Here is a 27904-nt window from a genome sequence, read left to right as displayed (position 1 = left end):
CAGTAACTCTGTCCTTGGTCCACATCCACACAAATACAGCTAATTTGTTTGGCAGACGCCCTGATTTGTTTGGTTGACATTTCTCAGATAACTGCTTGCCACACAGGGTGCCAGTTGGCGACTGATGACACGTCAGGATAAGGCGATATTTGTAAGTGACACTTGGGTAAGGCCTGGACAAGACACACAGTGAGTGTGTGTGTCTTCACACAGCAAAGCTAGGTCAGAGAGTGGTGTCCTTATACATATGTATCACTATCAAGGGAAACTCAAACATATATGTACAGACATACATGTAGATCAGGATAGCACAATCTCTTCAAATGAAAACTATTAAAAACACTTTCATAGCACAAATAGCTCTAGATACATTATCAGATTTCTTTCAGTAAGACAATTGGGGAGAGGGGCATGTCATGTATACTGTTATCTCTCCATGCACTGATAGTACACAAGATGTAGAGTGATGACTTTTTCTTCTACTTGGAATAGAAAGTGAAAAACCTTTACAAACACTCCATGCAAGAGTCAAATTCGAGTTACACTTTCAGTTTCAGACAGTCCACATCAGACAGGCTGACATAATGTTTATTAGTAGGCAGAGACTACAGAGAAAATTTCCAGGACTCAATGAGTCATGCTATGATGACTGTCCATGTGAATGTATCCATCTTTACCTTGCAGAAGATCTAGTGTTAAACTAAAAGTTTACTGGTAGTTCATTGATTCTGACATTTCCATGTGTAAAACAACTTTCTCCTTTCAGAATCTTCAATATCATAGAAACTACTTAGAACCCATAATCTGTGAAACCTGTAAAAACAATACTTTATTAAAGTTTAAACATAAGTACAAAATTTGTATGTAAATTTAGTACCAGTTACAGAGCTCTCCCCAAGCAAGGGTGCTCCCCCTTTCCCCCAAATCTTAAAACCTCTCCCAAAATGTTCAAATTTAGGGTTTTCTCTTGATATCTTAATGAAAATTCGCAGAGTTTTCATCAACCGAGGAGGGAGCACCTCCACCCTAAGAATTTCTGGGGTGACCCCTGAGTTGTGTAGTCACTTACCCATCCTCTGTGTACTGACTCCCTCCCATGAACCCGTATCTGTCCACTTTCTTCAGCAGCGACCCCTCCCAGTCCTCCCCCATGGCTCCCCCCATCCCTCCGTTCATCTCCGAGTCCACGTCACTACTCCCCAAGGTGTTAGTGGAACCTTCCAGTTCCACGGTGTCCGTGATGGAGGTGCAGGTGCCGAGGGTGTCGCGCGACACCGAGAGTTCGTGGACCGCCGGGATGGGCTTGATCCCCGTCGGGGAGTTAGTCTGGCTGTGGCTGGTCGACATCGTCTGTGGCCTTCAACTGCTCCAACATGAAAGTGATCGCTCTACTCCTGCCTAGTCTGTGGACCTACATAGAGATAAGGTACACATTATTACTCTTGTATATATAAATACCACACACGTTGGGAGAAAGTACCACACCTGTAAACTAAAGCTGACATAAACACCTGTAAACTAAAGCTATAAAGTATAATGTATTGTGCAAAGCACTTCAGAACATCTCGTTTAAGGTTTATATATAATATATTCACGCATTAACTTAATTTCCAAGAATGACGTTCGTTCTATATTTTCAAATGTTGTGTTGGAAAAGATATCGTCTGCAACAGGCAAACTTAGATGCAACGTTGACCAAACAATGAAACATCCAACAAAAACCGTGAAAAATCTGGGTGTTGTAGACAATATATGTAGCAGACAATGATGAAAATAAACCTTGACAGAGTATACAGTTCAACTTCAAAAGAGCGGTTATAATTTTTTGCTTAAAAACAAATATGGGAACAACACAGGTAACAGTTTCCCACATTCCTGACCTTTGGGTCACACAATCTTCTAATAAATCAACATCAGCCATTGGCCTACTGTTTTCTCTCATGTTGACCCATGACCTTTGTACATGAAGATGATTTCATCTTATATATACATCTAATTATCATATCATGTCACTGGTGAACTGATAGAATTCAAATTGAGTCACAGGTGCAAGAAAATGATATTTGTAGTCCATAAGACAACATCTCTGATGCCCTTAACTCACCCCAACCACACCCAATCTGTGCAAACTTCCTTAAGGCAAATTTGTAGACATTTCTTTTACTGAATCCTACCAACAATAACGTTGAAAACTACAGCAACTCTCTAGAATTCTACTTTACAATAGTTCTCGGTTGAACAATAATCTGAGTGCGATATCTGATCATATCCTAGATATTAAAATTTCAACATGATTTGACATTTACCGATAAAGGCACCTTACATGAAACGTAAACCGTTACTTTTTGCGTAAGTGCCAGGAATATAAAATATTCTGCTCGCATCACGTTACCCATGGGTGCTCTTTTCGTCATGGGTTCTAGTCACACACAAAAAGCTAATTTTGTTCAGATCAATTTATGCGGTTGTGATATAATTTATGAGTAACCCTCCCTACCTCTAGTTCTCAACAATGGCGTCGTGGCTAAAAGAACACTGTGACGACAACATTCGCTATCAGAGCTTCTGTTATATAACTACAAACTTAATAGCTGTAATATTCGCAAGATTACTTCCTTATTATCCGGACAAATCTCTTCTAAACTCGCTTCGTCCTGTCAAAATCCGGATCTGCTATATTTCCGTCAGTACACGGTGTGCGCACACGCCTACGATTTCGGGAAATTCCGCCCAACTGCTTAGCCTCACCTGTCTATCGGCGACTCCAAAAACTTCTCCATTCCAGCCGAAAGCGATCATTTGTCACGATCTTCGTTGCATAATTTTGCTCTTTGCCTTGCAGTTGTCAAAATTTCGGTCCACAGCATTCCACCCAGGCGGCGCTGACCTCATCATCTGGACCGGAAGTTAAGCTGTACTACCGAACCTCTTTCTCACAAGAGCCTTGATTGGACGGTCTACCCTGACGTCATCGTCTAGACCGGAAGTAATACCGAATGTCGCAGTTTAGGGCGAGTCTGATAGGCTTGTTTCCAAGACTGCCGTAGCAGCATGTGCCGCAAGGTGGCGCACATTTACAGACTTAGAGATGAAGTGGGCGGCATATCTTTTCGGAAATATTTATCAGCATTTTAAAAGTAAAAGAGACACCAAATTTATTGAAATAGACTAAGTTATCAGTCTTTGTAAAATCATGGTGAGAAATAAAGTTACAATTGTAAAAAGTAAGAAGTAAAGTTATCATAACGTTAGAGTTATAAGTAATTAAATAAAGTCCAATGGAGTAAAAATTCTACATTATGTCATTGATTATATGATGAATAACATACACGTCTGGTAGCCTAAATCTGGGGCCCTGTCTACACAGTATTGAAATATATATGAAAACAAAACTTTCACTTTTGACCAAATCACTCACAAGTGACAAGTGATTCTTACAACAGGACTATCTACCAAAGTTCATATCTTGTTCTATTCCTTTTAACAAACATACATATATATCATACCGATATTTAATTATGTGTGGCGTAATACTGTGTTGGCTAATATGCGTTCAATTGCTGTCTAAATGATTTGTACATTTGATTCAAAACGAGCGAAAGTCGTGTGAACATTGAAGCCGATCCCTCGCATTACATCTGCTTGAAAACTGGTTCAATTTCTAACTCTCAAACTGCGGACACCTTCTCGATGACAAACAGTGGGTCCATTTCTTGGCGACAGTCTGTCAGCCTCCGCTCGAGTTCCCTCGGCTCTGGTCTGGCGGACGGTTTCTCCTGCCAACACGACGTCATGACGTCATACAGTCCGTCCGGACATCTGGGCGGCTTCTGAAGACGATATCCCTGTCTCAGGATCCCGACTAACCCGCCGTTGGGACAACTCTGTTGGATCAACTCCTGCCGATAGTCGGGCTCCTCCCCGCCCGTCGCGATCTCCCACAGCAGCACGCCGAACGACCACGTGTCGCTCTCGCACGTGAACTTGCGAGACTCCAGCGACTCCAGAGCCATCCACTTCAGAGGCAAGAGTTCGTCGACCCCTCTTCTGTCTGCGGAGACGTAAGCAGTAGTGGTGTACACGTCATGGGCCAGACCGAAGTCGGACAGCTTGGCGACGTCATCTCCACTGACGAGAACGTTTCGAGCGGCCACGTCACCGTGAGCGATACGCAGAGATCGGAGCTCCTTCAGGGCACGCGATATATGGACTGCGTAGCGGAGAAACCCGCCCAGAAGACGAGCAACATTATCTCTAGGCTGTTGCTTTAAAAGTTGCAGGAGATCCCCTTTGGCAGCATATTCTAAGAGAATGCACATTGGTGAGGACTTTGTGACTCCAAACAACTTGATTATGTTGGAATGCCCATTTTGTTCTTTGCAGTTTTCGCTCAAAGCTACCAACATCGCTGCTTCGCGACAGAAGGCTCGATAGCACAGTCTGTTCTCGGAACGGACGGACTTGACCGCCACGGCTGTGACGTCAGCGTTCGCGGTGCGTAAACTCCCTTCTCTGACACAGGCGAATGCGCCCTGACCAATCAGATTGCCCAAAGTCAGATCCTTCGCCCTCCTTTCCCACCGTTTAAGCCAGCCGGGCTGCAGACCCTGCGTAAGGTCTTCTTCCACACTGCTAAGTTCGAGTAGAACCTGCGCCTCCTCTAGGCCTTCCTTCGTCCGGGTGGCCCTCCACCATTTGTAAAGCGCAGCCAACGCACCAAGCAGTGTCAATGAAAGGGGGATAGAGACCTGTAGTGGCAACAAGGATGTTTCGGTTTGGATGACGTCACACCACTCACCGGTCCAGGGCACCGCACAAGCGCAGCTCCCATCGACATTGTGGCACGTGGCGTTGTTCTTACAGCCACAGACATGCCGACATCTCCATCCGTACTGGCCGCTCGGACATGGAAGGGTACAGTGCGAACCGTACCATCCAGCGGTGCAGTTACACTGCCCGTCGCTAGGGTCGCAGGCGGCACCGTTCTGACACAGACACTCGTCGCTGCAGCCCCGTCCGTATGTGCCGTCCGGGCATCTTGCCTCACATGTTCTTCCCGTCCATCCCGGCGGACAGACACAGCCGGCCCACCGATCACACCCAGCACCCTGGAGACAGCCGCAGTCGTCTTCACACCGCTCGCCTCTTTTTCCGGGGAGACAAGTGACTGCCTGAAGCTCGTAACTTGCCTGAACGACCGTCTTGTCTTCGGTAACAACAATGCAAGTGTAGGTACCATTGTGTTCGGACTGAACGCTTTCAATCCTTATTTCATCTTCTTGTGTCCCCTGTAGTCTCTTTTTTGTTCATTGGGAAATTTCCAAACCATCTTCTCAACAGCTAGATGGAAAGACCTGCAGCGTAATGTCAACGAACCCTTGATGTAGATCTGTGACGAGTCGCTAGTGGACGCAATGATGACGACGGTGCTGTGAGGTATGTCACAGACGACTCCTGTCCACCCAGGCTGACACTTACAGGCCCCATTCAGCCCATGGCAGCGGGCACCGTTCTCACAAGTGCAGTTTTGGTCACAGGTCAAACCGTACTTGTTCGGTGGACACCCGACAGGCTGGATCTCCAGTTCAACTCTACTCACAGAAACTTCATCAGGTACACCTCCTCGACTGATCGGCATAGAAACTGGTCTTCCATGTGGCAGGCGGCAGACCAAACGCTGTGTTTCTGTTGACTTTACTATGAAAGAAATCAACAGCTTGAACTTGTATTTAGTCCAGACATACGATGTTCGGTCAACGTAGTGCGCGAAGTTCGCGTCTCCTATGATGATTGCACCTTCAAAGACTTGTACATGGTCAAGTGGGTGAAAACATCGTAAGAAATACAACCCAGAAAGCCACAAGCCGTAAACCGTTCTCATGTCTCTGTGACTGTCTATACCGACTACAACAGTAATGTGACAGTCACTGCCGGTGTAAATATCAATTTTGTCTTCATGACTATGCTGATGACCTCGGAGTCTCTGGTTTAGGTCAATTCTCAGAACAAACAGTCCGGCACCTTTTTCCATGTACTCCCCTGTCATTATCCCGTTAATAACAGGCTGTCCAGTCGCTCTGTCGTTTCCCAGGACCGGCAGTTCGCAGGTGTCGTTGTAGATAGGAGGATATCCGTCCACGTCTTCGACTTGTACATCAACATAGCAGGTCTCGGGTGTTCCAGGGACGGCTACTGTCAAGTTGTACCTTCGGTTTAAACCAACGTCTAAAGGACGGGCGACTACAATCACACAGTCGCGAGTCACACTGAAACGCCCGTGAACGTTTCCGTCGATGATTTTACACGGAACTTCCTCCTCGGTTCCCTGTGCGGTCGGTACAACGCGGATAACCTGCTCTCCAATGCCGGCATTCTCCGGGATCTTGGCCGACAGATTCACCACCACTCCGGACGTCCAGTCGGAAAGAGCTAGAAGACAGACGATGACAACGAGGGACACAGTATTTTTCCTCATGTTGAACATGGTCCCTGAGGTGAATATTTTAACCATTTTCTCCTTCAAGTTTTTCCTTTTGAGCATTTGGTTCCTCTTTTGTCAGTCACGAGACCATGACAGCGTTTCGCATGATCATCTTACCTCACCAGCTTTGTCTCTTATGAGGAAGTACATACTTTCAGGTCCCTAAATTTTGTTTCGACGTACTTTTGCCATCCTCCCATGGCAGGGTCAGCGGCTCCGAGTTCCTTCTCCAGAAGGAACTCGGAGCCGCTGACCCTGCCATGGGAGGATGACTTTTGTATACTGCCTGCAATTCAGCCACAGTACTCAGTGTACTAGTGATTGCTAAGCTATTTTGTTATACGAAGGAGATGTGATTTATATTGTTTCGTATGCTATATGATTGGTGTCTGCACTCGATCACGACTGAGGGAATTGAAGACAGACTGAGGTTCACTTGGGTCCCTGTCCTTTATATGTCAGATCTTAATTCAAAGTTATTGAACTCCGCTAACCTATCAGACTTTGTAAAATTATGGTAAGAAGTAAAGTTATAATGATAAGACCGTAGAAAGAAAGTTATGCTACAGTTATAAATAAAGTCACATAGAGTACATCCTTTCGTGTATAATTCTACACAATGTCCTTGATTAAATGCAGAATACCATTCACGTTTGGTAGCCTAAATCTGGGCCCTGTCTCGACAGTAGTCGATTTTAAAAACAAATGCATTACACCATCGTATACGCAGCACACAGTACATGAATCGACAAATAAAAAACTTATGATAAAGAGTAACTTTCATGTTTGACCATATCAAAGACAAGTGTCTTGCAAGACTATCTACCAGCATATATCATACACATATTTCATTGTGTGTGGCGTTAGTTCTAGGCTATTAGGGGTGCAATTGCTGTCTAAACGATTTGTACATGCAATTCAAAACGAGTGAAAGTCATGTGAACTCTGAAGCAGATCCCTCACATTAAATCTGCTTGAAATCGGTTCATTTTTTTACTCTCAAACTGCGGACACCTTCTCGATGACAAACAGTGGGTCCATTTCTCGGCGACAGTCTGTCAGCCTCCGCTCGAGATCCGTTGGCTCTGGTCTGGCGGATGGTTTCTCCTGCCAACACGACGTCATGACGTCATACAGTCCGTCCGGACATCTGGGCGGCTTCTGAAGACGATATCCCTGTCTCAGGATCCCGACTAACCCGCCGTTGGGACAACTCTGTTGGATCAACTCCTGCCGATAGTCGGGCTCCTCCCCGCCCGTCGCGATCTCCCACAGCAGCACGCCGAAAGACCACGTGTCGCTCTCGCAGGTGAACTTGCGAGACTCCAGCGACTCCAGAGCCATCCACTTCAGAGGCAAGAGTTCGTCGACCCCTCTTCTGTCTGCGGAGACGTAAGCAGTAGTGGTGTACACGTCATGGGCCAGACCGAAGTCGGACAGTTTGGCGTCATCTCCAGTGACGAGAACGTTTCGAGCGGCCACGTCACCGTGAGCGATACGCAGAGATCGGAGCTCCTTCAGGGCACGCGATATATGGACTGCGTAGCGGAGAAACCTGCCCAGAAGACGAGCAACATTATCTCTAGGATGTTGCTTTAAAATTTGCAGGAGATCCCCTTTGGCAGCATATTCTAAGAGAATGCACATTGGTGAGGACTTTGTGATGACTCCTAACAACTTAATGATGTTTGAATGCCCGTTTCGGTCTTGGCAGTTTTCGCTCAAAGCTACCAACATCGCTACTTCGCGACAGAAGGCTCGATAGCACAGTCTGTTCTCGGAACGGACGGACTTGACCGCTACAGCTGTGACGTCAGCGTTCGCGGTGCGTAAACTCCCTTCTCTGACACAGGCGAATGCACCCTGACCAATCAGATTGCCCAAAGTCAGATCCTTCGCCCTCCTTTCCCACCGTTTAAGCCAGCCGGGCTGTAGACCCTGCAGCCGTAAGGTCTTCTTCCACACTGCTAAGTTCGAGAAGAGCCTGCACCTCCTCTAGGCCTTTCTTCGTCCGGGTGGCCCTCCTCCATTTGTAAAGCGCGGCCAACGTACCAAGCAGTGTCAATGAAAGGGGGATAGAGACCTGTAGTGGCAACAAGGATGTCGATGTCTCAGTTTGTATGACGTCACACCACTGACCGGTCCAGGGCGCCGCACAAGCGCAGCTCCCATCGACATTGTGGCACGTGGCGTTGTTCTTACAGCCACAGACATGCCGACATCTCCATCCGTACTGGCCGCTCGGACATGGAAGGGTACAGTGAGCACCATACCATCCATTGGTGCAGTTACACTGCCCGTCGCTAGGGTCGCAGGCGGCGCAGTTCTGACACAGACACTCGTCGCTGCAGCCCCGTCCGTATGTGCCGTCCGGGCATCTTGCCTCACATGTTCTTCCCGTCCATCCCGGCGGACAGACACAGCCGGCCCACCGGTCACAGACGGCACCCTGGAGACAGCCGCAGTCGTCTTCACACAGCTCGCCTCTTTTGCCGGGGAGACAAGCGACTGCCTGAAGCTCGTAACTTGCCTGAACGACCGTCTTGTCTTCGGTAACAACAATGCAAGTGTAGGTACCATTGTGTTCGGACTGGACGCTTTCAATCCTTATTTCATCTTCTTGTGTCCCCTGTAGTCTCTTTTTTGTTTCATTGGGAAATTTCCAAACCATCTTCTCAACAGCTAGATGGAAAGACCTGCAGTATAATGTCAAAGAACCCTTGATGTAGATCTGTGACGAGCTGCTAGGGGACGCAATGATGACGACGGTGCTGTGAGGTATGTCACAGACGACTCCTGTCCACCCAGGTTGACACTTACAGGCCCCATTCAGCCCATGGCAGCGGGCACCGTTCTCACAAGTGCAGTTTTGGTCACAGGTCAAACCGTACTTGTTCGGTGGACACCCGACGGGCTGGATCTCCAGTTCAACTCTACTCACAGAAACTTCATCAGGTACACCTCCTCGACTGATCGGCATAGAAACTGGTCTTCCATGTGGCAGGCGGCAGACCAAACGCTGTGTTTCTGTTGACTTTACTATGAAAGAAATCAACAGCTTGAACTTCCGTTTAGTCCAGACATACGATGTTCGGTCAACGTAGTGCGCGAAGTCCGTGTCTCCTAGGATGATTGCACCTTCAAAGACTTGTACATGGTCAAGTGGGTGAAAACATCGTAAGAAATACAACCCAGAAAGCGTCAAGCCGTAAACCGTTCTCATGTCTCTGTTACTGTCTATACCGACTACAACAGTAACGTGACAGTCACTGTCGGTGTAGATATCAATTTTGTCGTCATGACTATGCTGATGACCTCGGAGTCGCTGGTTTAGGTCAGTTCTCAGAACAAACAGGCCGGCACCTTTTTCCATGTACTCCCCTGTCATTATCCCGTTAATAACAGGCTGTCCAGTCGCTCTGTCGTTTCCCAGGACCGGCAGTTCGCAGGTGTCGTTGTAGATAGGAGGATATCCGTCCACGTCTTCGACTTGTAGGTCAACATAGCAGGTCTCGGGTGTTCCAGGGACGGCTACTGTCAAGTTGTACCTTCGGTTTAAACCAAAGTCTAAAGGACGGGCGACTACAATCACACAGTCCCGAGTCACACTGAAACGCCCGTGAACGTTTCCGTCGATGATTTCACATATCACTTCCTCCTTGGCTCCCTGTGCGGTCGGTACAACGCGGATAACCTGCTCTCCAATGCCGGCATTCTCCGGGATCTTGGCCGACCGATTCACCACCACTCCGGACGTCCAGTCGGAAAGAGCGAGAAGACAGACGATGACAACGAGGGACAAAGTATTTTTCCTCATGTTGCACATGGTCCCTGAGTCGCCTAGTATAACCATTTCCTCCTTCAGCTTTTTCCTCTTGAGCGTTTGGTTCCTCTTTTGTCAGTCACGAGACCATGACTGCGTCTCACATATAATCACCTTATACGTCTCTTATGAGGAAGTATATACTTCCAGGTCCCTGAATTTTCTTTGAACGTAGTTTTTCATACTGCCAGAAGTTCAGCCACAGTAGTTGTTGTGCTACTTTGTTTTTGTTGTACGAAGGACGTATAATTAAAATTTTATAGCACACATAAACAGACTCTATACGTTCTCTAGCCGTCGCCAAAAGACGGAACAGTCCACTCACGGTCCAGGTCAGGTGGAACTAAACATGTAAAGAATTCACGTACTGTTTGTACCATAAAAGTCCTTATGGCATGCCATAAAAGTCCTTAAAGGGGAAAAAAGGGGAAGTTCTATATTAATGAATATAAGTATCCCTATTCGTCCATTCATTCATCCAGGCTAAAGAAAGATCGACACGGTAAGTTTTCTACCAGACCATATTTATCACTTCGTGCCTAAGATGTCAAAAAAGGTAATGACGTCGACCATTTTTTTCTACACGAATCTCAATTGAAGCAACATATAAGTTGGGTAATTTATCATACTACAATGTAGTATTTGTATATGTCTATCATATTTTAACACAAGAGTTGTCACATTGGATTAATCTAGGACATGAAAGGTGACGTTCGTACTGTTCAAAAACTGGCGCTACGCAGAAGAGCAATAAAACTTCTAACGGTTACAACTGGTACTGTTTCTCCTGCCTATCGACCAGAGGCATCGTTAAGTATTCATCCACCACCGTATATGCGACATGTTACTAGTACTCGCTGGGTACACACAAAGCTGTTGTCCTTGGTAACGTTAGCTTTAGAACCAATGTTTGTACAATGGTACAATGTCATTCAGGTGGATCCTCCGTCATACGGACATTGAAATAATCGTCGCAAAATAAAGTGTTTTTTAGTCGAGAGTGAAGACTAGCATATGTCTTGATTCTATGTCTAATCTCCTAGCAGAGGCTGTGGGGCAAGTGATGTAATGCTTACAGGACCTAGCTAGCCCACCCTCCCGAGCAGGGTTAGTGGCTCGGCCCGAAATTTAGCTAGTTGAGGAGGACCCTTCGGGCCGAGCCACTATTAACCCTGCTCGGGAGGGTGGATAGCCCCTTGCCCCACAGAATCTGCTTCGAGATCAGTCTTAGCCTGGTTACCGGACCTATTTTAGGTCCAGGCTCTTTTAATATCCTCCACAAATCGGGGAGGATAAAAGACTCTCTGGGGCCGTCTGGAGATTTCCTGACACCAGAAGCGCACCTAGCGGTTAGCTGTGGAACAACAGGTTTCACTGACAACCGGAAGTAATAACTTGACCTTTATGCAAATTGCCTTTTTACTGAGAGCGCATGCGTTCATCCGGGCATTCCGCTTCCACTGTTAGCAGCTGCAGTATCAGTATTTTGGTTTGTTGTCAAAGTGTAGTTGTTTATGTCTCCAAAATGCACGACTTTGTGACCCTTTAGGAGCGGCCATTGTGTCATATTGTGTGTTAAGGTTATTCTTGTAACGTTTGACGAGGCTCGAAGCTCAGGGAAAGGTGTTAGGAGGGAACGCCGCGCGGTTGAAGTGAAGGTACGTGGCGCGAAGGCCGCCGAGCCATCTCTCGCTGCACCTGGCAAAGTTTCAAATCCTGCGCATCTCTATGATATATCTTCGAAAATTGCCAGCGTTTATCCCAGGACTTAAGAGCCCGAATCCTTCGGCGGAAGGCCGTTTTTCTGTGACTTTGGTTTTTCTTCTTGTGCCTCGCTGTTGAAGGCATGACGCAAATATGGCCGCCATGTCATTTCGTCATTTTTTATGACTCACTTTTTTTTTTTTGTTGAAAATTTGTACTTTTTTGACGAAACAAAAAAGGTAAGGTCAGAAATGGTCAACCTAGATAAAATTTTCCAGTAGTGTCATAGTTTAATTTCTAGGAGTCTACCGGGTAGCAATTGTTGCAAATTATGTAACAATTTTAGGCATAATGTTTTGTTAACCTGTCAAAATGAGCTCTTGTCAATTTTCCTTTTGTGTCAGAATCAGAAAATGGACTTTCTCATATTTTAAGCTTTTGTAGATAAGTATAACTCTACTGAAGTATTATACAGGTTATGTGGTGTAATTTTAAAGTAATCGTTGTGTTTTCATTACTGTACAAGTATTTTGTCATGTAATTTGCAAATAAGCTTTGTTGTATTTTCTTGATGCAATTCATGTGGTAATTTTGATACAATGAAGTTTGTTGCAACAAACTTCACACTTACAGGTTTCTTTTTAATTCAAATTAATTCCTTAGATTGCAAACATGAGCATGTTCTTACATGATTGTTGTGTTATTGTTTTAGTGTCATGAGTCATTGTGGGATTAATAATTAACAACACAATAGTGTTGAGGGGTGCGACATATCTTGTGTTTAATGGCCATGATGAGCTTTAAATTTGAATTGTGCCATGATTGGTCAGGATGGGTTTTAAATTTGAAATCTGTGACTGCTAAAACTCTTCATAGTTGTTCCATAATTACTATAGACTGTATTCTGATAAAATTGATAAAATCAGGTATGTATGTATGTTGTATAATTTCTCATGGAACACAAATTTGTGAATATTCTGGAACATGACAATCCAAACTTCATTTGACACTGTCTGCCATTACATTAACAACTTCTTCCTGCTGCCTAACTTCATTACCAATACAAATTTGATGGAAAAGTGGTACCTCTGAGCAGTGAGAGGTGTAAATGCTAAATTTACCATACCAATTACTAGTACCATAGTTCGGGAAAAAAGAAAACATGGCCAAAATTTGCTACTGGAAATTTTGCATTTGAAAGGGAGATAGAAATCAGCATTTTCTGGTGGTTCAGTAGTTGTGCTTCTCTAGATTGATGTCATTGTGTATTATTTGTTGGTCACCACAAAGTTTGGGCCCTTTTAGGTAATGTGCCTTTTTACTTGGAGTGGTAAGATAGTATATCAGCCTGGATTTGACTTCTAGATCCAGAGGCAGGGTCACTAACCACTCCAGACTATGCACACTTCCTGACCGACTGACATCAACATAGGTTATCTGTACTCTGTACTGTTTCTTCAGGCGGAGAGGTAGAGGCAGGCAGACAGGAGAGATGGAGAAGGTTGAGGAAAAGGAAGAGAGTGACAAGGAGAATGAAAAGAAAGAAGAGGAAAAGAAGGAAAAGGAAGAGCAAGATGCTGCGGACCCTCCAGAAGCCGAGACTGATAAACCGAAACTGCCTAAGCACAGATACAACAAGGTGGGAAAACTTTTACCTTCTTTAGAACCAGATGTCCAAAACATGGATGGGACTTAGATCTCCTTTGAGTTTGAGTTCTTCACACGTGGTTTGATTATTGTTTGATCACAAAATAACTTGAGCTGGGGTTGTTTTTTTCTTGTATTTGTAAGTTGTATGGAACAACAAGCATTTGTATTTTTGGCTGACATTTCATGATCTTTGCTTACTGCATATGGAAATCCTTCTACGTTCAGAAGAAAACTTTTTTTTACTGAATCCCCATGTCTTGTCTACAGGAAGAGTTAATGAACTTGGCAAAATGTGGGCCCTCCAAACAGAGACCAGCTTTCCTATCTAAAGAGTTTGACAGGTAAGTCCACAACATTCCCATATTTTTGGATTTGTATGACCTATGACTTACTGAATTGGACTATGATCCAAGTATAATTTGCCAGGCAGCCAAACACACAAAGCTCTCAAAAGACACTTTTTTTATTGAACTAGATTTGAACTACATTTATGTTAATGAGATTCTCGATCACTGCCTCAGGATAAGAGGGTTTAGTAGATTTGAGGTAAAAAAATAATTATCAACTTGCTATCAACCAATCAAAATAGAAGCAGTTGTGGTTAGTCACTGGTTACATATGTTTTGTTTGACCTTAGCCCGGAGGGTATCTGGGACCCGGAGCGATGGCACGCGTCCGTGTCGGGAAAGCGTTCTGCTACCAGCTCGCCAGCACCAGACGATCACAAGCGCTCACGAACAGGCGACACGGACAGGGAGATTCGACGGAAATCTTTCGCAGGTAATTTGCAAAAGTACCATTTTTTGTATTGCCTTGTGGATGGATCCAGCTGGTATCTTAGTCTATGTTGTCATTTTGAAAAGTGATTGTATTCTATGGCTCTTTATCCCTGTGAAAGTGAGGTATTCTTTTTGGTGTGTATTTGTTCGCATGTTTAGCTTAATGTGTTTCTGTATACTTTGGCCAACAATAACTAATGAAGCTATGAATGAATTCTGATGATATTTGGTATGTGGGTTCATCGAGAGAAGACTAAGGTCAAGTTCAATTTTCGGCCTTCTGTTAAATTCTTCAAACATTATATTTGCAGATCCCCGAGAGCGTGTTCGTGAGGATGACAAGGACGGCATAGTCCTGAGCCCACAGAGACGCAGTTTTGGCAGCGGCTGTCAGGTCACCACTCAGACATCCAACAATGAAAAAGGTACAGTCAGTCAACAGCTTACCTGTACTTGTGTTGACATGGTGTTTTCTGAGTCACATACAGCATATTTTTGCCCCATACTCTCCCTAGTGGCTTCTTTCACAGTTGTCTTAGTTGTGAAATCATTGTATCTACAGTCACTGGACTGAGATTCCACAGAAAAGACTTAATGTTGGTATTTTAGTTCCTGAAAAATATACTTCTTATGATGTTTCAACGTTGTTTCACCCAAGCATGTTACATGTAGTATTAATGAGCATTAGAGAATGCAAATAAAATTGTTGAAAATGTTTTAGGTCGAGGTAGCCCCATGGACCGCCTGGATAGAAGGGAGAACGAGTCAGGGCGCGGGAACCAGCGTCGGATCGGCAGTGGGCGCCTGAACCTCTACGAACGAGAAAGAGAGGCCGCGAGGGATGGCCGGGACCTGGGCCGGGACGGCCGAGACCGGGACAGAGATTTCGGCAGGGATGGGCGGGACCGGGACAGAGATCTAGGCAGGGACCTGAGAGACCGGGACAGAGATCTGAGAGACCTCCGGGACAGAGACTTCGGGAGAGGTGATCGAGAGATGGAGTTCAAGGAACGCAACAGGGACAGAGGAGGCAGAGACCGGGTAAGCAAACAAGATAGCAAACTTTTAGTACGTGAGGAAATTCCGAATACTTCAAATAAAATATAATGCTATTAAATATTTTTGCAGGCCTTAAGAGAGATTGATACCTTTCATACCTTTTGATCTTGTGTTGTGTAAGGGCCTAACTGTAAAAATAATTATTCTCTCACCTCCAGCAACAGCATGATGCCTCGAGACGCTCAAGACTCCACAGTAAGTACAATTTTAACTGAATCTCAGAACACGACTCGGAAGTCTGTGTCTCATAGTCCCAATTTTTTTCAATTTTGCATCAGTAATAAGTATGATATTAAAAATTGTAGTATGAACAGACTCCCCTGTGCATTAGAAAGATTTTTTATCATTGCTATATTTGTCAAGCATAAGAGTACATCCTTCAAGATTAGATAGCTGACAATGTGAAAATTCACATATCATGTTCTTGAATGTCTTTGAATATACTTGAAACAAATTTGACATACAAAGGCAAGGATATGCATGTATCAAATATAATAGATAAGGAATCTGCTTGATGCAGTTTTTTTTAGGTCTAAATGAACCCTGTGTACATTTCCCAGACCGTCCTGCGGAGGAGCCGGAGTGGTTTTCGGCGGGCCCCACCAGCCAGTCAGACACCATCGAGCTGGGAGGCTACGAGGACTACGTGGAGCGCAAGAAACGGGACAACAAGAAAGGCATGTTCACGAGTGAAACCCTGCCCTGTGAAACCGACAGTGTTGACTTTATGTTAAACGGTGAAGGTAAATTTCCGGTTCCCTGTCAAAGCTAGGAAGGTGTGCTTGCCACAGTCTAACAACAACCACTGTGCTTGCCACAGTTAACAAGAGAGCTCTTGGAGGCAACAACAACACTTACTCATTCTGTGAAAGAAACACCAAACACAATATATCTCTGATACATACTCACTTTACAGTTATTTTTCTTTACAAGTGTATGAATGCTCCCACCTAACATACCCTTTCCTTGCAAAAAGGAAGGGCTTTGGTATTTTGTACTCTTCTGTGCCCTGTAAGGTGCCTGCACCCATAGTACACTACACTTGCATGTCACTCATTGGTCTTGGCTTTACACAAGTCACACACAAGCTACAAGCAACCAAGTTCTGCTTCATCCTCACAATGCCTGTTCTTGAACATGCTTTTCCATAGGATCTGAGCTACTGGTAGATAATCATCTATAATCTGGATTCTAACATCCTCCAAGCTGTCCTCAAGATGTGTACCAAACAACTAGTGAGATGGCTTTTTTCACTCTCGTTTCAACCGATTGTTTTTCTGTCTTGACTTGCAGTGAGTACCAAACAGCCTGACAGAAATGGCAGTCTGGAGACGAACAGCTCGAGTTCTCCTGAGATGTCCCAGGACGGGGAGGGGCGGGAGCGTGGGGCGCAGCCTACAGCTGCCAACAGTGGAGACTTCAACTTCGACGAGTTCTTCAACATCGATGGAAACATTCCAGGCTTTCCTGTAGGTTTATGTTAACTGTATGATGATAACTACTAATCATTATGATTAGTATAGTTCAAAGGGTTAGGAGGGCTTGCTCCTGCACTATGTTTCATACATTTCTTGTTTATGTCTTCTATGTCTTCTGTACAAATATGAACAAATTACTTGTAACGCTGTATCAGTGATTGCTGTTTCTCAAGGTAGTTTGCTATACTATCTACCTAGCTTTCCAAAAGTGTCAGTACGAAAGTAAAGAAGAATATGTAGTTTTGTCATAATAATTGTATTTTTATTAGTTACTTCAAAGGAGGAGCTTCATCCCTCTTGCTGCACTCCATGCCTCCTCCTATGTTTGTATAAATAAACAAATTAACAAAACAACACTTCAACATGCCTCCACAGATATCTCAGAGCCCGGAGGAGAGTGCAGCTGCCAGCAGCAGCCGGTTCAGCCGCTGGTTCGCCAGCCGAGGCAGCAGCCGCAGCAGCAGTCGCAGCAACAGCCGGCCCGGTTCCCGTAGCAACAGCCGCCCCAGCAGCCGCCGCTCGTCCATCCACGAGGAGCTGGAGCGGCTGACAGCCGGGATGGAGGAGAAGGGCGGACACTCACCGGTCCCGCCGCCCGCGACGTTCATCTACCCGCCAGGCGAGCAGCACAACAAGGTAGGGGGTGCTACTTGTTTAATTACTGTAGTTCACTTTGTCTTCATGGTAGCAAAGAAATTTTACTGTCTGAGGAAAATCAACATATTCACGGAACTTAATCCTCTTCTTCCTCTGCTCAGGTGAACATTCTGGAGATGCTGAGTAAGGCACGGATCCCAGTCCACCCCCTGATGGAGACCATGTCACAGAAACATCACCATCTTCAACAGCACGGTAGGTCTCATAACAGACATCGATCCCTAATATTATAATAAAACAGTCAAACCTGTATGTATGTGTGTATGTATGTGTGTACAAGTTCCTATTGGCCAGTGTGGTCGTTTTTTTTTTGCCCTCCAAGGTGGTTTTTCCAGTTGACAGGTATTAGGAATACTGTCTATGGTGACCACCTGTCCACATTGGTCAGACTTAGCAGTCCCCTGAGTGGTCTTCTTGGGCAGTTTTAGCTGTATTTTGTGATGTTTGTGTCCAGTTGAACTGCTGAAGCATGTAGTGTGAAGACTTGCATGATTTTGTGAAGATTTTTAATGATATCCTGATGAGTTTTACTGATTTCTTCTGTTTGTGTTCAGCTGAGGCAGGCAGTGTGAAGAGTGTTCAGGAGATCGAGGCAGAGCTGAAACAGATGGTGATACAGAACCAGCAGCAACAGGGAGAACAGGCAGGACCACACAGGGTACAGTACAGCACGCCTTGTCTTTGCTTGAAAGTTCATCTGTGTTGGTAGAAGTTATTCTGAAATATGTTTGAACTGTAATTTCCTACATAAAAATTAGACTTACCCAAATTTTTGACCGTCGAATTTTTTTAAAGTACAAATACGGGTAAGTGTAAAAGTAAAAATGTTAAAGAAAATTGAGCAAGTAGCACAATGAGCATGATATGATATGATAAAGACATGAAATAAACTTATGACTGTGAGAAACTAAGTGAGTATAGCAGCAGCCATCATACCGATAGCTGCTTCACTCAAGTGGAATTTGTACCGTTGACAATGAATGCAAGATAAAGAGTTTGTCATTGAATTATAGGTTCTGGTTGTTTAAGTATAGGGCTGTTTAGCACTTTGTTTTCTGAAATTAGAAAACTGTGAAATGGATCGTCCTCAACATTCTCCAGGCTCCACAGCACCAGCAGGCCCCCACCCAGCAGCCAGTGTTTCCACGGCAACTCCCGCCAGAACACCAGCCGGGGTTGCCACGGCAACCTGTCCCCACCCAGCAGCCGGCCCCACCCATGTCAGGCCAGAGGCAGGGAGGACCTGTGGGCGGACTGTCGGCATTTGACAAGCTGGTGGCCTCCATGCAGGCGACGGGCACCCTGCCACAGCAGCCGAAAGCACTGGTGAGACTTAGGGGTTGTCTTCATACTGCTAAGAGTATAGGAACTATTGTAGAGTGGCCAGCAAGTACTGTAGGAGTATCCTTATTAGATAGCTTTAGATAAGAATTGACAGCTGAGATTGCAAGCATTACCACAGTGCTTCATTTAACAATATGACAAATGGATGTTTTCTATGAGACTTTCCGCTTAGTCCTAGAAAGAGAAGCCCACACTTCAACAAGACACGTTGGGAATGTAGGTAGAAAGAAGTAGACTTGATTTTCTGCACTGTACTGCAATGTTCAGCATTTAAAACAACTGGTAAATGAGAAGGATGAAGTTGGACATGTTTTATTACAGGTGAGACCAGATGGACGCCCCCTGTCACCTCTGCAGGTACTGCAGATGGACAACCAGAAGGCCCAGAGAGGGCCAGAACCTCCGAAGGATGTCATTCAGGTGGACAGGCTTTTTTTCTAGAACTTGCTTAGTGAGAAGTTGCCAATAGATGTAAGACAAAGGTAAAATAGGCTTCTATTCAAAATCAGTAACTCGCAGTAACATTTCTTTTGTATCATGTTTTGACAATTTATTTGCCGTCTGTTTCAGGAGCTGATGAAACAGACAGGTGCAGCTGGCCACCCCCCTCTACAGCACCCCCCCATGGTCCACCCCCAGCGACCCCCTAGAGCGCCCTCCCCACCCCTCCTGCACCGACCCCCCTCCCCACACGACTTCCTCATGGCCCAGGGGTCCCCCAGGGTGCCATCTCCACTCGGTAGGTCGCAAATCAGTTTGTCAAACAGATTCTCAGCACAAAAAGAAATTGTTACTCAAGCAACTGATTAGAGTTTCTAAAAGTCTAGTTAATCAGAAAAATCAGACATACAACTCAAGTAAAGTTGTCTTTGATTAAGATTCCTGGATTATGTACGGATGTTTCGTTCCCTCTATTTGTGTTGCAGGTTTCTCTCCCGTTCCCTCCCCCACTCCAGGTATGATCGGAGGGCTGCAGGTGCCGTCCTCCATCCCAGGACAGCTGCCAGGCTCCCCCATGACTGTAAGTACAGCCAGTTACCTTCAGCATAGTTCTCACTACGCTCTTAGAGCTTAGGGGCCCTCTAAGCTGTTATTAGGGGCCCCCAGCCAGCATAGGGGTTTCTTCTTGGGGAGAACTTTGTGATCCTTCATAAATCCTTAAAAAAAAGAAAATTTGACTTTAGAATGAAGATGAAGCTCTGTCAGAGGAAAAGAATAACAAAATTTGTCCCTCAGTAAGCAGAATATAGTGTCTAATTGAATTATGAGTTTAAGAATTATTTGGGAAGAATACCAGACCCCCTACTGTGGCCATGTCTTCGGAACACGTATACAGAGCTGTATAAATACATATACTGAGCTGTCATTGTCTGCCAAATGTTCAGGCACAAATGAAATGACATGATGTTTTCCCATGTGTAGGGACAGTACGGCATGTCTGGAAGCCCGCCCGGAGTGCGTCCCCCGTTCGCCCGTGTGCCCTCCCCACAGGAGCTGGCCATCCACACACAGCGCATCCTGCAGGAGGCTGTCATTAAGAAACAGTTAGAGAAGCAGCGGGACAACATGCGGCGTGCTCACTCCCCCAGCTTCCACCCACACCCCCCTCCCCAGCACAGGCCTCCACAGCAGATGGGACACCCCCATGCAGGCCCTCCACACGTAGGAGCCCCACATAGGGAGCCTCCTCAGGGAGGCCAGCACACACCCACATCTGCAGCTAGCAAGGTGGGGTTAGATGCTGCTGTTTCACAATATAAGTTGTCACTATAAGATGCTATGTAGTTGTTAGGTTGCATAATGTTGCAGAAATAATTTAGTGTTTCTATTGCAAAGTGTTGCAGAAATAGTGTAGGCAGCCCAGGATGTAGGATATATGTAGGCTGCTCTCTGGTAAGCAACCGTCTTTTATATGATAGGGTTTGAGAAATGCAGGATAACATCTGCTGTAAGTTTCATAAAGTGTATCTTTGTTATATGTTTTGTCCTCTTCCCTCATGACCTCAATGAAAAGCGGCCTTGCAAAGAGAATCTTTTTTTATTTTAAGAGACTCCCTTTAAGACTTTTGTTAACTGGTTTTTATTGGTGTTCCAGCCCCGTGTTCCTGCCGCCTTCACCCCAACGGCCGTTATCCGACAGCTGCACAACAAGCACGCAGAGGACATGGACAAGGAGGAGAAGGAAGCAAAGGACCATGGGAACCGAGACTCGCCCGTAGCCAGCCTGATGAAGGAGCTACAGGACAAGAACAAGGAAGGTGGGCTGAAGGTTTTGTCTGGTTGTTAAACCTTCACCCTGCTGCTCAGTTTCACCACCAATACAAATTTGGTACCATAGTTTGGTTCCTTATAAGCAAAGGACAGTCTTCACAAGACCAACACTGGGATGGATCGAGACCAAAGTCCATTAACCCGTCTACCCACCACTTGTCTTTTGTCATTCTTGATGATTCCTTTTTTTCTTCAGCTTTCTTTCATTTGTACTAGTGTTTCTTTGCCAAAAAAATGTTTCCTGCTTGAGTTCTGAAGGGCTGATACAGTATACCTTTAGATCTTTAACTGTTGCACTCCATGGTTTCTGGGTTAAGTGTTGAATCTCTTCCTTTTCTTCTGTAACAGACACTGACGGACAGGAGCAAAAGGGTGGACAGGAGGCCGACTCCAACCCGGACCAGCGCGCTCGCAGTCCCACAGAAATGGCCAAGATTGCCGCCGCCATCATCAACAAGCGCCTGGCCTCCAACCGCTCACCCGTCAACGCCCCCACCCCCTCTTCGGCCACCCCGTCCCCCAGGTTCCCGTCGGGATGGTCCCTCGCGTCCCCATCCACCCCGGCATGGGAATGGTTCCTCCCGGCGTGGGGATCCCACCCAACCACATGTCCATGATGCGTGGGATGGTCCCGCAGGGCCCCCACCCCGCGGTGGCCATGGGTTTAGCCCCCCCAGGGATGGACATGCGGCACCTGTCCCTGCCCCCGGGCTCGCACCCCCACCCCGCCATGCTGCAGCAGCAGCTGGCCATGCAGAACGGGCTGGGGCAGCAGGTGGCCATGCAGCAGCTCATGCAGCGCACCATCTCACCGCAGCCCAACAGAACTGTCTCACCACAGGCACACCTGCACCAGCGACCAGGTGGGGAGTAACCTACTGAAGTTTTCTTACAGAAGTTATGGAGTGCAGTATCAAACATACAAGTTTATCAGCTGTTGTTGTAATAAAAGTTTGTATGCTCGTAATGATTCTACCATGCTCAAGCAAATGGTTGATTCAGTGTGTTCTTCAGAGCAGAGCTGTTTAAACAGCCTCTGGCTGCGATCAGTCTTTCTTTACTCTGTTCGGACTTCCACTGTGTCTTCCTCGCTACAAGCAGCCTTATTTGTCTATTGCTTATTTTGATTTTTCACAAAGTGAAAGGGAGGGCAAAACAGGTGCATACGCACCTTTACAAGTTGCCTCCCCCATACAAAAACACATGTACAACATCAAAATTTAGCTTTCGGAGTTTCTTGATGGCTCGAGTATTATATCTTATAACCTGGATGTTTAACCTACATTGACATGTTAAAAAAGCTTTGTTTTCTGGATCCCATCTCCAGACATCATCACCAGCCACACCACCCAGAACGGCCCGGGCGGACCCCTGGCTAAGTCCCCGACCCCCGCCGACAACCTTGCCAAGTGGTTCGGACAGGACGTGCTGCGCCAGCCCATGCCTGCCCCCTCCCTCCCCTCCGGACAGAAGGTCCTCTCCCTGGACGACCTGGAACGACCCCAGCAAGCCGCCGTACAGTAGAACAACTGCTGCTAAAGAGATCTTCCACTGAAAAGCTACTAACAACACAAGGAACCATTCTTCCTCTCGAGAAGAAGAAGATGGGAAAAGATTGATCCATTTTCGTTTTGTTAAGTTGATTCGGTTTTGTTAAGGGATTCATTTTGATATAAGCTAGGATCACAAGTTTTGATGGTGAAGAGGTAATTGTGGGGTTTTGTTGTTCAGAAGGAGTTCAAAGCGAAAGAATTATGTCGAACACAGGTGAAGTCGTAGCGTTTCCGTTGGAAGGTTATTTGTAAATCAAGATGCAATGCCTTGTAAAGTGATGCTGGCATTTCAGGCACCTAAATAATAAATAGGTTGCCTGCAAGCCAATCTCTGACAGAATGACAGGCACCGATGGGGTTTACCAGGGGCAGTCTGTGTAAAGAATGGAAGTAAAACAATCAACTCTGTCCAACTACAACAATGGAACAACTTGTGTTACACCCAAGAGGCCCTTCATTTGCAATGACTATGTTGCCCCAGTTTTCTTTCAAGAGTGATTTCTACAAAATTGCATGACATTGTGGGAGAAAATCAACTCATAAAGTGCATATAAAAAGGTATACAGCATCAGTCCATGATTGCAGTTACTCAATAGCATGTGTCAGTGACTAGTAGCATTGCCACTGATTCCTACTTAACCAACTTATCCGGTTCTTGTCCATATTGGTTGTGAAGCAAAACCGTTTTCGTGCAACTTCTCTTTTCATAGCAAAAACACGTGAAAAGTGTATAAACCGTCTTGAAAAATTGTATATCTACAGACTGCCGTTGTTGTTGATGTTGTATTCCAGAGACTGTATAAAATCAGTGCCTGTACACTGTCCCTAGCGTATAAAGCCTCCCCTGTACATGTATATTCTGCCGTTAACTTCCGTCTCTACAATACCGGCAGCATTTGCAGTTGGAATGCCATCCTCGGACTGGGGTTTCTAACACAGCCTTAGATCAGTGTGCCTAGTTCTTTGGTGTTACAGACGTGTATATGTGTGTTAACGTTCCTTGCCAGTAATATACCGCTTGCATGTAAATACTGCATTGTACTCAAGTGTTTGTGTCCTGTAGCTTTTGAATGGTGAGAGATGGGTGCGCATTCCAACTGCTTTTGCTGTCTGACTGTGGTGGTTGTTTCTTTTTTTTGTGATGCCTCAGACCAGAGGCTTTTTTTGCCCGTTTCAGGGTATATTCTATGTATAAAGAAGTGCTACCACCCCCATACCACTATGATCACAGTAGGGGCTATCCAGTGGTATACGTGTAGAAAGTTGTTTCAGTTGTAATGGTTGAAATCTATTTATTTCACCTTTGCTGTATAAGTAAATGGTAAGGGGCAATAGGATATTTCTTTTTACAGTAAAAGTCCCTGTCCAATTTGTAAACAGTACTAGTATTTGAAGCCAGAGCAATGTAGGAAATCTGGTAACAATCGTAACAGTAACCTCTGTGGTATGGACTCAATCTGTATCATTCTGTATCTGTATAGCGGGTATAACACACCCTCAGTGTAACACACCAGCTTCTGTATCTGTAATTGGGTATAACTGCCCTTTGGTGTAACACACCAGCTATTGGCTACCAGAAAGAACATTTCATCAGGTTAAACTTCCAGTTACATAGAGTTCACAGTAGCTGTTCTTTTAATGCAGTCAGTACACAGAGCCTCTTTCTAGCCGAGTTTTAACTGCACCTGAAAGTAGGCCCAAATCAATTTGCCAGTTGTAATATCTTATGTCCTGGTGACCTATACCGGTAACTTGTCAAATTACTGGTCATGTGAATAGTTGGATACTTTATTTTGATCTTCAACACCTGTATGCCCCTGAGTCAGAGTCTGCTTCATACGACATACTTTGTTTGAGAAAGAAAGAAAAAATTATGTTCTGTGTCATAAAAAGGGAAAAAGTCATGTCTATTTTGTATTACTATGTGTCGTAGAAAGTAAATTACGGTGGAAAGCTTACATGTTGAGCTCACGAATACTTGTGCAACTAGAGAGAAACCAACCCTACACAGTTCCCATGAAATGTTGCAGTATTGTGTTAGTAGATTCCCCTTTCAGAGAAATGTATAAAAGGGTTGATACCAAGTCTAAGTTTATAGAAGACAGAATGTGTTGGTTCAAGAAATTATTTACATTTTCAAGAGAAATGTATTCCTTTTGCTCTTTCTTTTTTGTGATGCCCTTTTCTGTTTTGCTTTTGTGAGCTCTTGAGAGATGTAAAATGACAAAAAATGGCTTGTATGCCCAACTTCCATGTTAAATAAACACGAGTATTTGGTAATAAATCAAGTTGTTGTTTCTTCATTCTTAGTTTTGATACACTAGTGATATTGACTACTGATTTTAGACATACATACTAGTTTATAAATGTATGTACATCAACCCATACAGCATGATGTGTTAGCAAGAGAACTCTGATATACATATGTACCAAACTTCTTTAGTATGTTACCATGTCGTCTCACAGCTTTTGAGCTAGTTGCTTGAGATGTAGATTGAGGTGTAGATCTACATGTGTCATGTACACATGTAGATCTAACAAGTATTCAGTCCACTTAAAACCATTGGTTGAATGAAGACTGAGGTACCGTGGCCGACAGGTACAACATATTGTGACACTGTTAAAGTATATTAAACATCTAACTATTTTGACTGTATAGTAGGGTTAGAAAGTGACACCCACTGACTTAAGGTCAAATGCTCCTTACTTTTTGACCCTAATGTATCTGTATCTGTGTAGCCGGTATAACAGCACTTCGGCGTAACACACCACCTATATATACCAACAGTATACTAGTATACCGTGTCAGAATCCCCAGCGTTATCATACGTTGTACGTGTAGGCCACGGTAAAGAGGTTTATATTTGTGCAGTCTTCTATTTCTTCCAGGGAAAGTCGTTTCCCTCCGGGTCCTCCCTGATGCGGTCTCGGGCTTTCCACGTGATCATCTCACCAGTGGAGGCGTCCAGTAGAACCAACATCGGGTAGCCGAAAACCTGGTACTTTGTACACAGGTCCTTCTACACACAAAAAAACAGATGGGAAATGATTTATTGCTTGTCTTAAGTACAGCTCTTTAGTTTCAAAGTTTCACCATTTATAATCTGATTTTGCGTAATCACGGTTTTTTAGTAAAGCAGATCATTTGCTGGCCTAAAGACAGTATCCAATTGGCCAGCCAGTGTCCATGGCATTAGCCACCAGAGGCACTTGCATAGAACCTGTCTTTTTTTTTTTCTAATCAGTGCAAAATGAACCTGGTCTTAACATCGTAGATCGATGATTTTCGGTTCAATATGATGTCACATCAATCAATTCCCCTCGCTTAAGTGCACAGTCACATTCGATCCCAAAATTATCAGATACATTATACATAATACATAATTGCATGGTACATAATTAATTGTCATAAATCAGAAAATCTCTAAGAGTTCAACAAGAAACTGTTTACGGCAGTCTTGAACTTAGTCATATTGGGACAGTCAGGGAAGACCGAGGCTGGTAAGGAGTTCCACAGCCTGCTAGTCCTTGGTACATATGAGGACATGTGAAGCTGAGTATTGGATTTTGGCACTTTAACAAGGTATGGGTGCCCACTTGTGGTTGAGCGAGTTACTCGCGTTCCAGATAGGCCATGTTGATTTGATTATATGGATGACATCCTCTGGGAACCCTAAAACTGATGCGCGCGTGCGAATAAAAAAAAAGTTTTGCAAAAAAAAAAGTTGCTTTTACTATGAAATCTACGTGGTCATGAAGGTTGAACAAATGGCACAGAATATGTTATGGCGAATAATCTACTCTTCGAATTCATTTCTTTACATTTTTGTCTTTTTTCCTTTGATTTTGGCATTCTACGACATTGGTATCGTTTCTAAATGTTTTCCTTGCAACTTATGGTATATTTTTGCTCATTTAGCAACTGTTTTGCACGATTTACAGTATGGTTGAAAACTTTTTTTTTTTTTGGAAACGGCCGAAAATTCATGCGCGCGCGGATGTCATCCATATAATCAAATCAACATGGCCATACTTTGGTCGGCAGAATTCCACTGAGTTTTATAATATATAGGCCACCGAAAATATCTGCGAGTGTTCTTGCGTATCACTTGACCATTCTATAACTTAACGGAAACAATACTTACTAGACGAAATAAATACAAAGCATGTAATTATCATTCTTTTAGAAATGCAATACGTTTACGTTTACTTATGAGTCCTACGACGATGGCAAGGGGAAGTAGGGCATGTTTTAATGGCAGAATCTAGGTCAGTCGCGTGTTGTGTAGCAAACCTCAAGTCTTCTGTCGTTATCATTACATTGTATTTGAAAAGTCTAATACGCCGTATATCTATTGAAAGGCAAAGTGTGAAGTGGCATATGGACACTGGCTTAATTTTTGTTAATCCACTGTCCAACTAAGGGTTAGGTCTCACCTTCTTCTGCCGCTCTGAGTACGGCAGCGCCAACCACGGCATCCTGCCGAAGTGTTCCGCGAACGTGTCTTCGTCCGTGTCGTCCGACACCAGCACCACCTCGAACGCCGTTTCCTTCCCCGCCTGCTGCCTCAGGTTGTGGTAGAAGCGGGCGAGGTTCGGGGTGAAGCCGTGGCATGGCGGACACCACAGCGCGGAGAAGTACAGGCCCACGTACCGCCCTTCTCCCACCAGGGAACTCGTCTCAACCGTCTCCTCCTCTCCCGCCTTCTTCTGCAGTTTTTCTCCTAGAAGCTCCACCAACGCCATCTTAAGATTGTTCACAACACCTGTTTTGTTTGATGAAAGTATACAACTGGTTCTACACTTTAACTTTTACTTGGGCAGCAACAGGTGGGTTATCTGTGTAGTGTGTAACGCCTTGTTGTATAGATCTAGACCCTCGGGCAGTAGCTATAGTGTCTTGTCCCTGGTAACGTCTTGCCTAACCAGTTGGATCTGTAGAAAATCTGACCTATCTAGTTTTGGGCTGCATCAAAGTACCATGTGAATATATTATGATATAATACGTGGACAGTAGCCATGTACCGTTTCATTACTCCAAGTATCTCGGTGATTTTGACTTCATTATTGCTACAGATTGTTCATTCAGTATATTTATTTAGTAC

General features: G+C 44.8%; 4 protein-coding genes across 5 annotated transcripts in view; 1 reads left to right on the top strand and 3 right to left on the bottom strand.

Moving 5' to 3' along the window:
* The window catches only part of LOC109465864 (TBC1 domain family member 10A-like), a 15016-nt gene extending 12089 nt beyond the window's left edge, over window positions 1-2927 (bottom strand). For both annotated transcript variants that reach the window (XM_019763356.1, XM_019763364.1), the window contains exons 1-2: window positions 2749-2927; window positions 1070-1411 (exon numbers count right to left, since the gene is read on the bottom strand). In XM_019763356.1, the coding sequence (XP_019618915.1) occupies window positions 1070-1347 (278 nt within the window). In that variant the 5' untranslated portion in view covers window positions 1348-1411; window positions 2749-2927. The remainder of the gene's footprint in view (window positions 1-1069; window positions 1412-2748) is intronic.
* A 701-nt stretch (window positions 2928-3628) lies between these two features.
* On the bottom strand, window positions 3629-10319 carry LOC109485553. The gene is given in 4 exon segments (XM_019789575.1): window positions 3629-5308; window positions 5311-6550; window positions 7487-8425; window positions 8427-10319. Coding segments are annotated over 4 exon segments (5700 nt in total). The 5' UTR covers window positions 10308-10319; the 3' UTR covers window positions 3629-3668.
* Window positions 10320-11530: 1211 nt separating this feature from the next.
* LOC109465594 (eukaryotic translation initiation factor 4E transporter-like) lies at window positions 11531-25083 on the top strand. The gene is given in 21 exon segments (XM_019762949.1): window positions 11531-11962; window positions 13470-13647; window positions 13926-13999; window positions 14296-14438; window positions 14749-14862; window positions 15159-15478; window positions 15655-15691; window positions 16057-16239; window positions 16790-16965; window positions 17350-17610; window positions 17733-17826; window positions 18186-18289; window positions 18733-18957; window positions 19297-19395; window positions 19546-19714; window positions 19902-19996; window positions 20398-20703; window positions 21071-21233; window positions 21595-21732; window positions 21735-22109; window positions 22574-25083. Coding segments are annotated over 20 exon segments (3420 nt in total). The 5' UTR covers window positions 11531-11962; window positions 13470-13500; the 3' UTR covers window positions 22771-25083.
* Window positions 25084-25601: 518 nt separating this feature from the next.
* On the bottom strand, window positions 25602-27657 carry LOC109465583 (tryparedoxin-like). The gene is made up of 2 exons (XM_019762941.1): window positions 27237-27657; window positions 25602-25819 (listed from the first exon to the last, which is right to left on the bottom strand). Exons 1-2 carry the CDS (start codon window positions 27543-27545, stop codon window positions 25676-25678), a joined length of 453 nt encoding a protein of 150 aa, XP_019618500.1. The 5' UTR covers window positions 27546-27657; the 3' UTR covers window positions 25602-25675.
* Window positions 27658-27904: the final 247 nt, after the last annotated feature.

The sequence above is a fragment of the Branchiostoma belcheri genome, unplaced genomic scaffold (assembly GCF_001625305.1).
Source record: "Branchiostoma belcheri isolate BF01 breed outbred unplaced genomic scaffold, Haploidv18h27 scaffold1, whole genome shotgun sequence".
NCBI classification, from domain to species: Eukaryota; Metazoa; Chordata; class Leptocardii; order Amphioxiformes; family Branchiostomatidae; genus Branchiostoma; species Branchiostoma belcheri.
Note: the sequence above shows the minus strand (reverse complement) of the source record. Positions and strands in the feature narration are given on the sequence as shown.

Excerpts from the sequence above, each read along its gene's own strand:
- LOC109465583 (XM_019762941.1), bottom strand. The coding sequence starts at position 27,545 with ATGGCGTTGGTGGAGCTTCTAGGAGAAAAACTGCAGAAGAAGGCGGGA. Across the intron at positions 25,820-27,236 it reads ACTCAGAGCGGCAGAAGAAG|AAGGACCTGTGTACAAAGTA; the intron begins GTGAGACCTAAC and ends TTTTGTGTGTAG.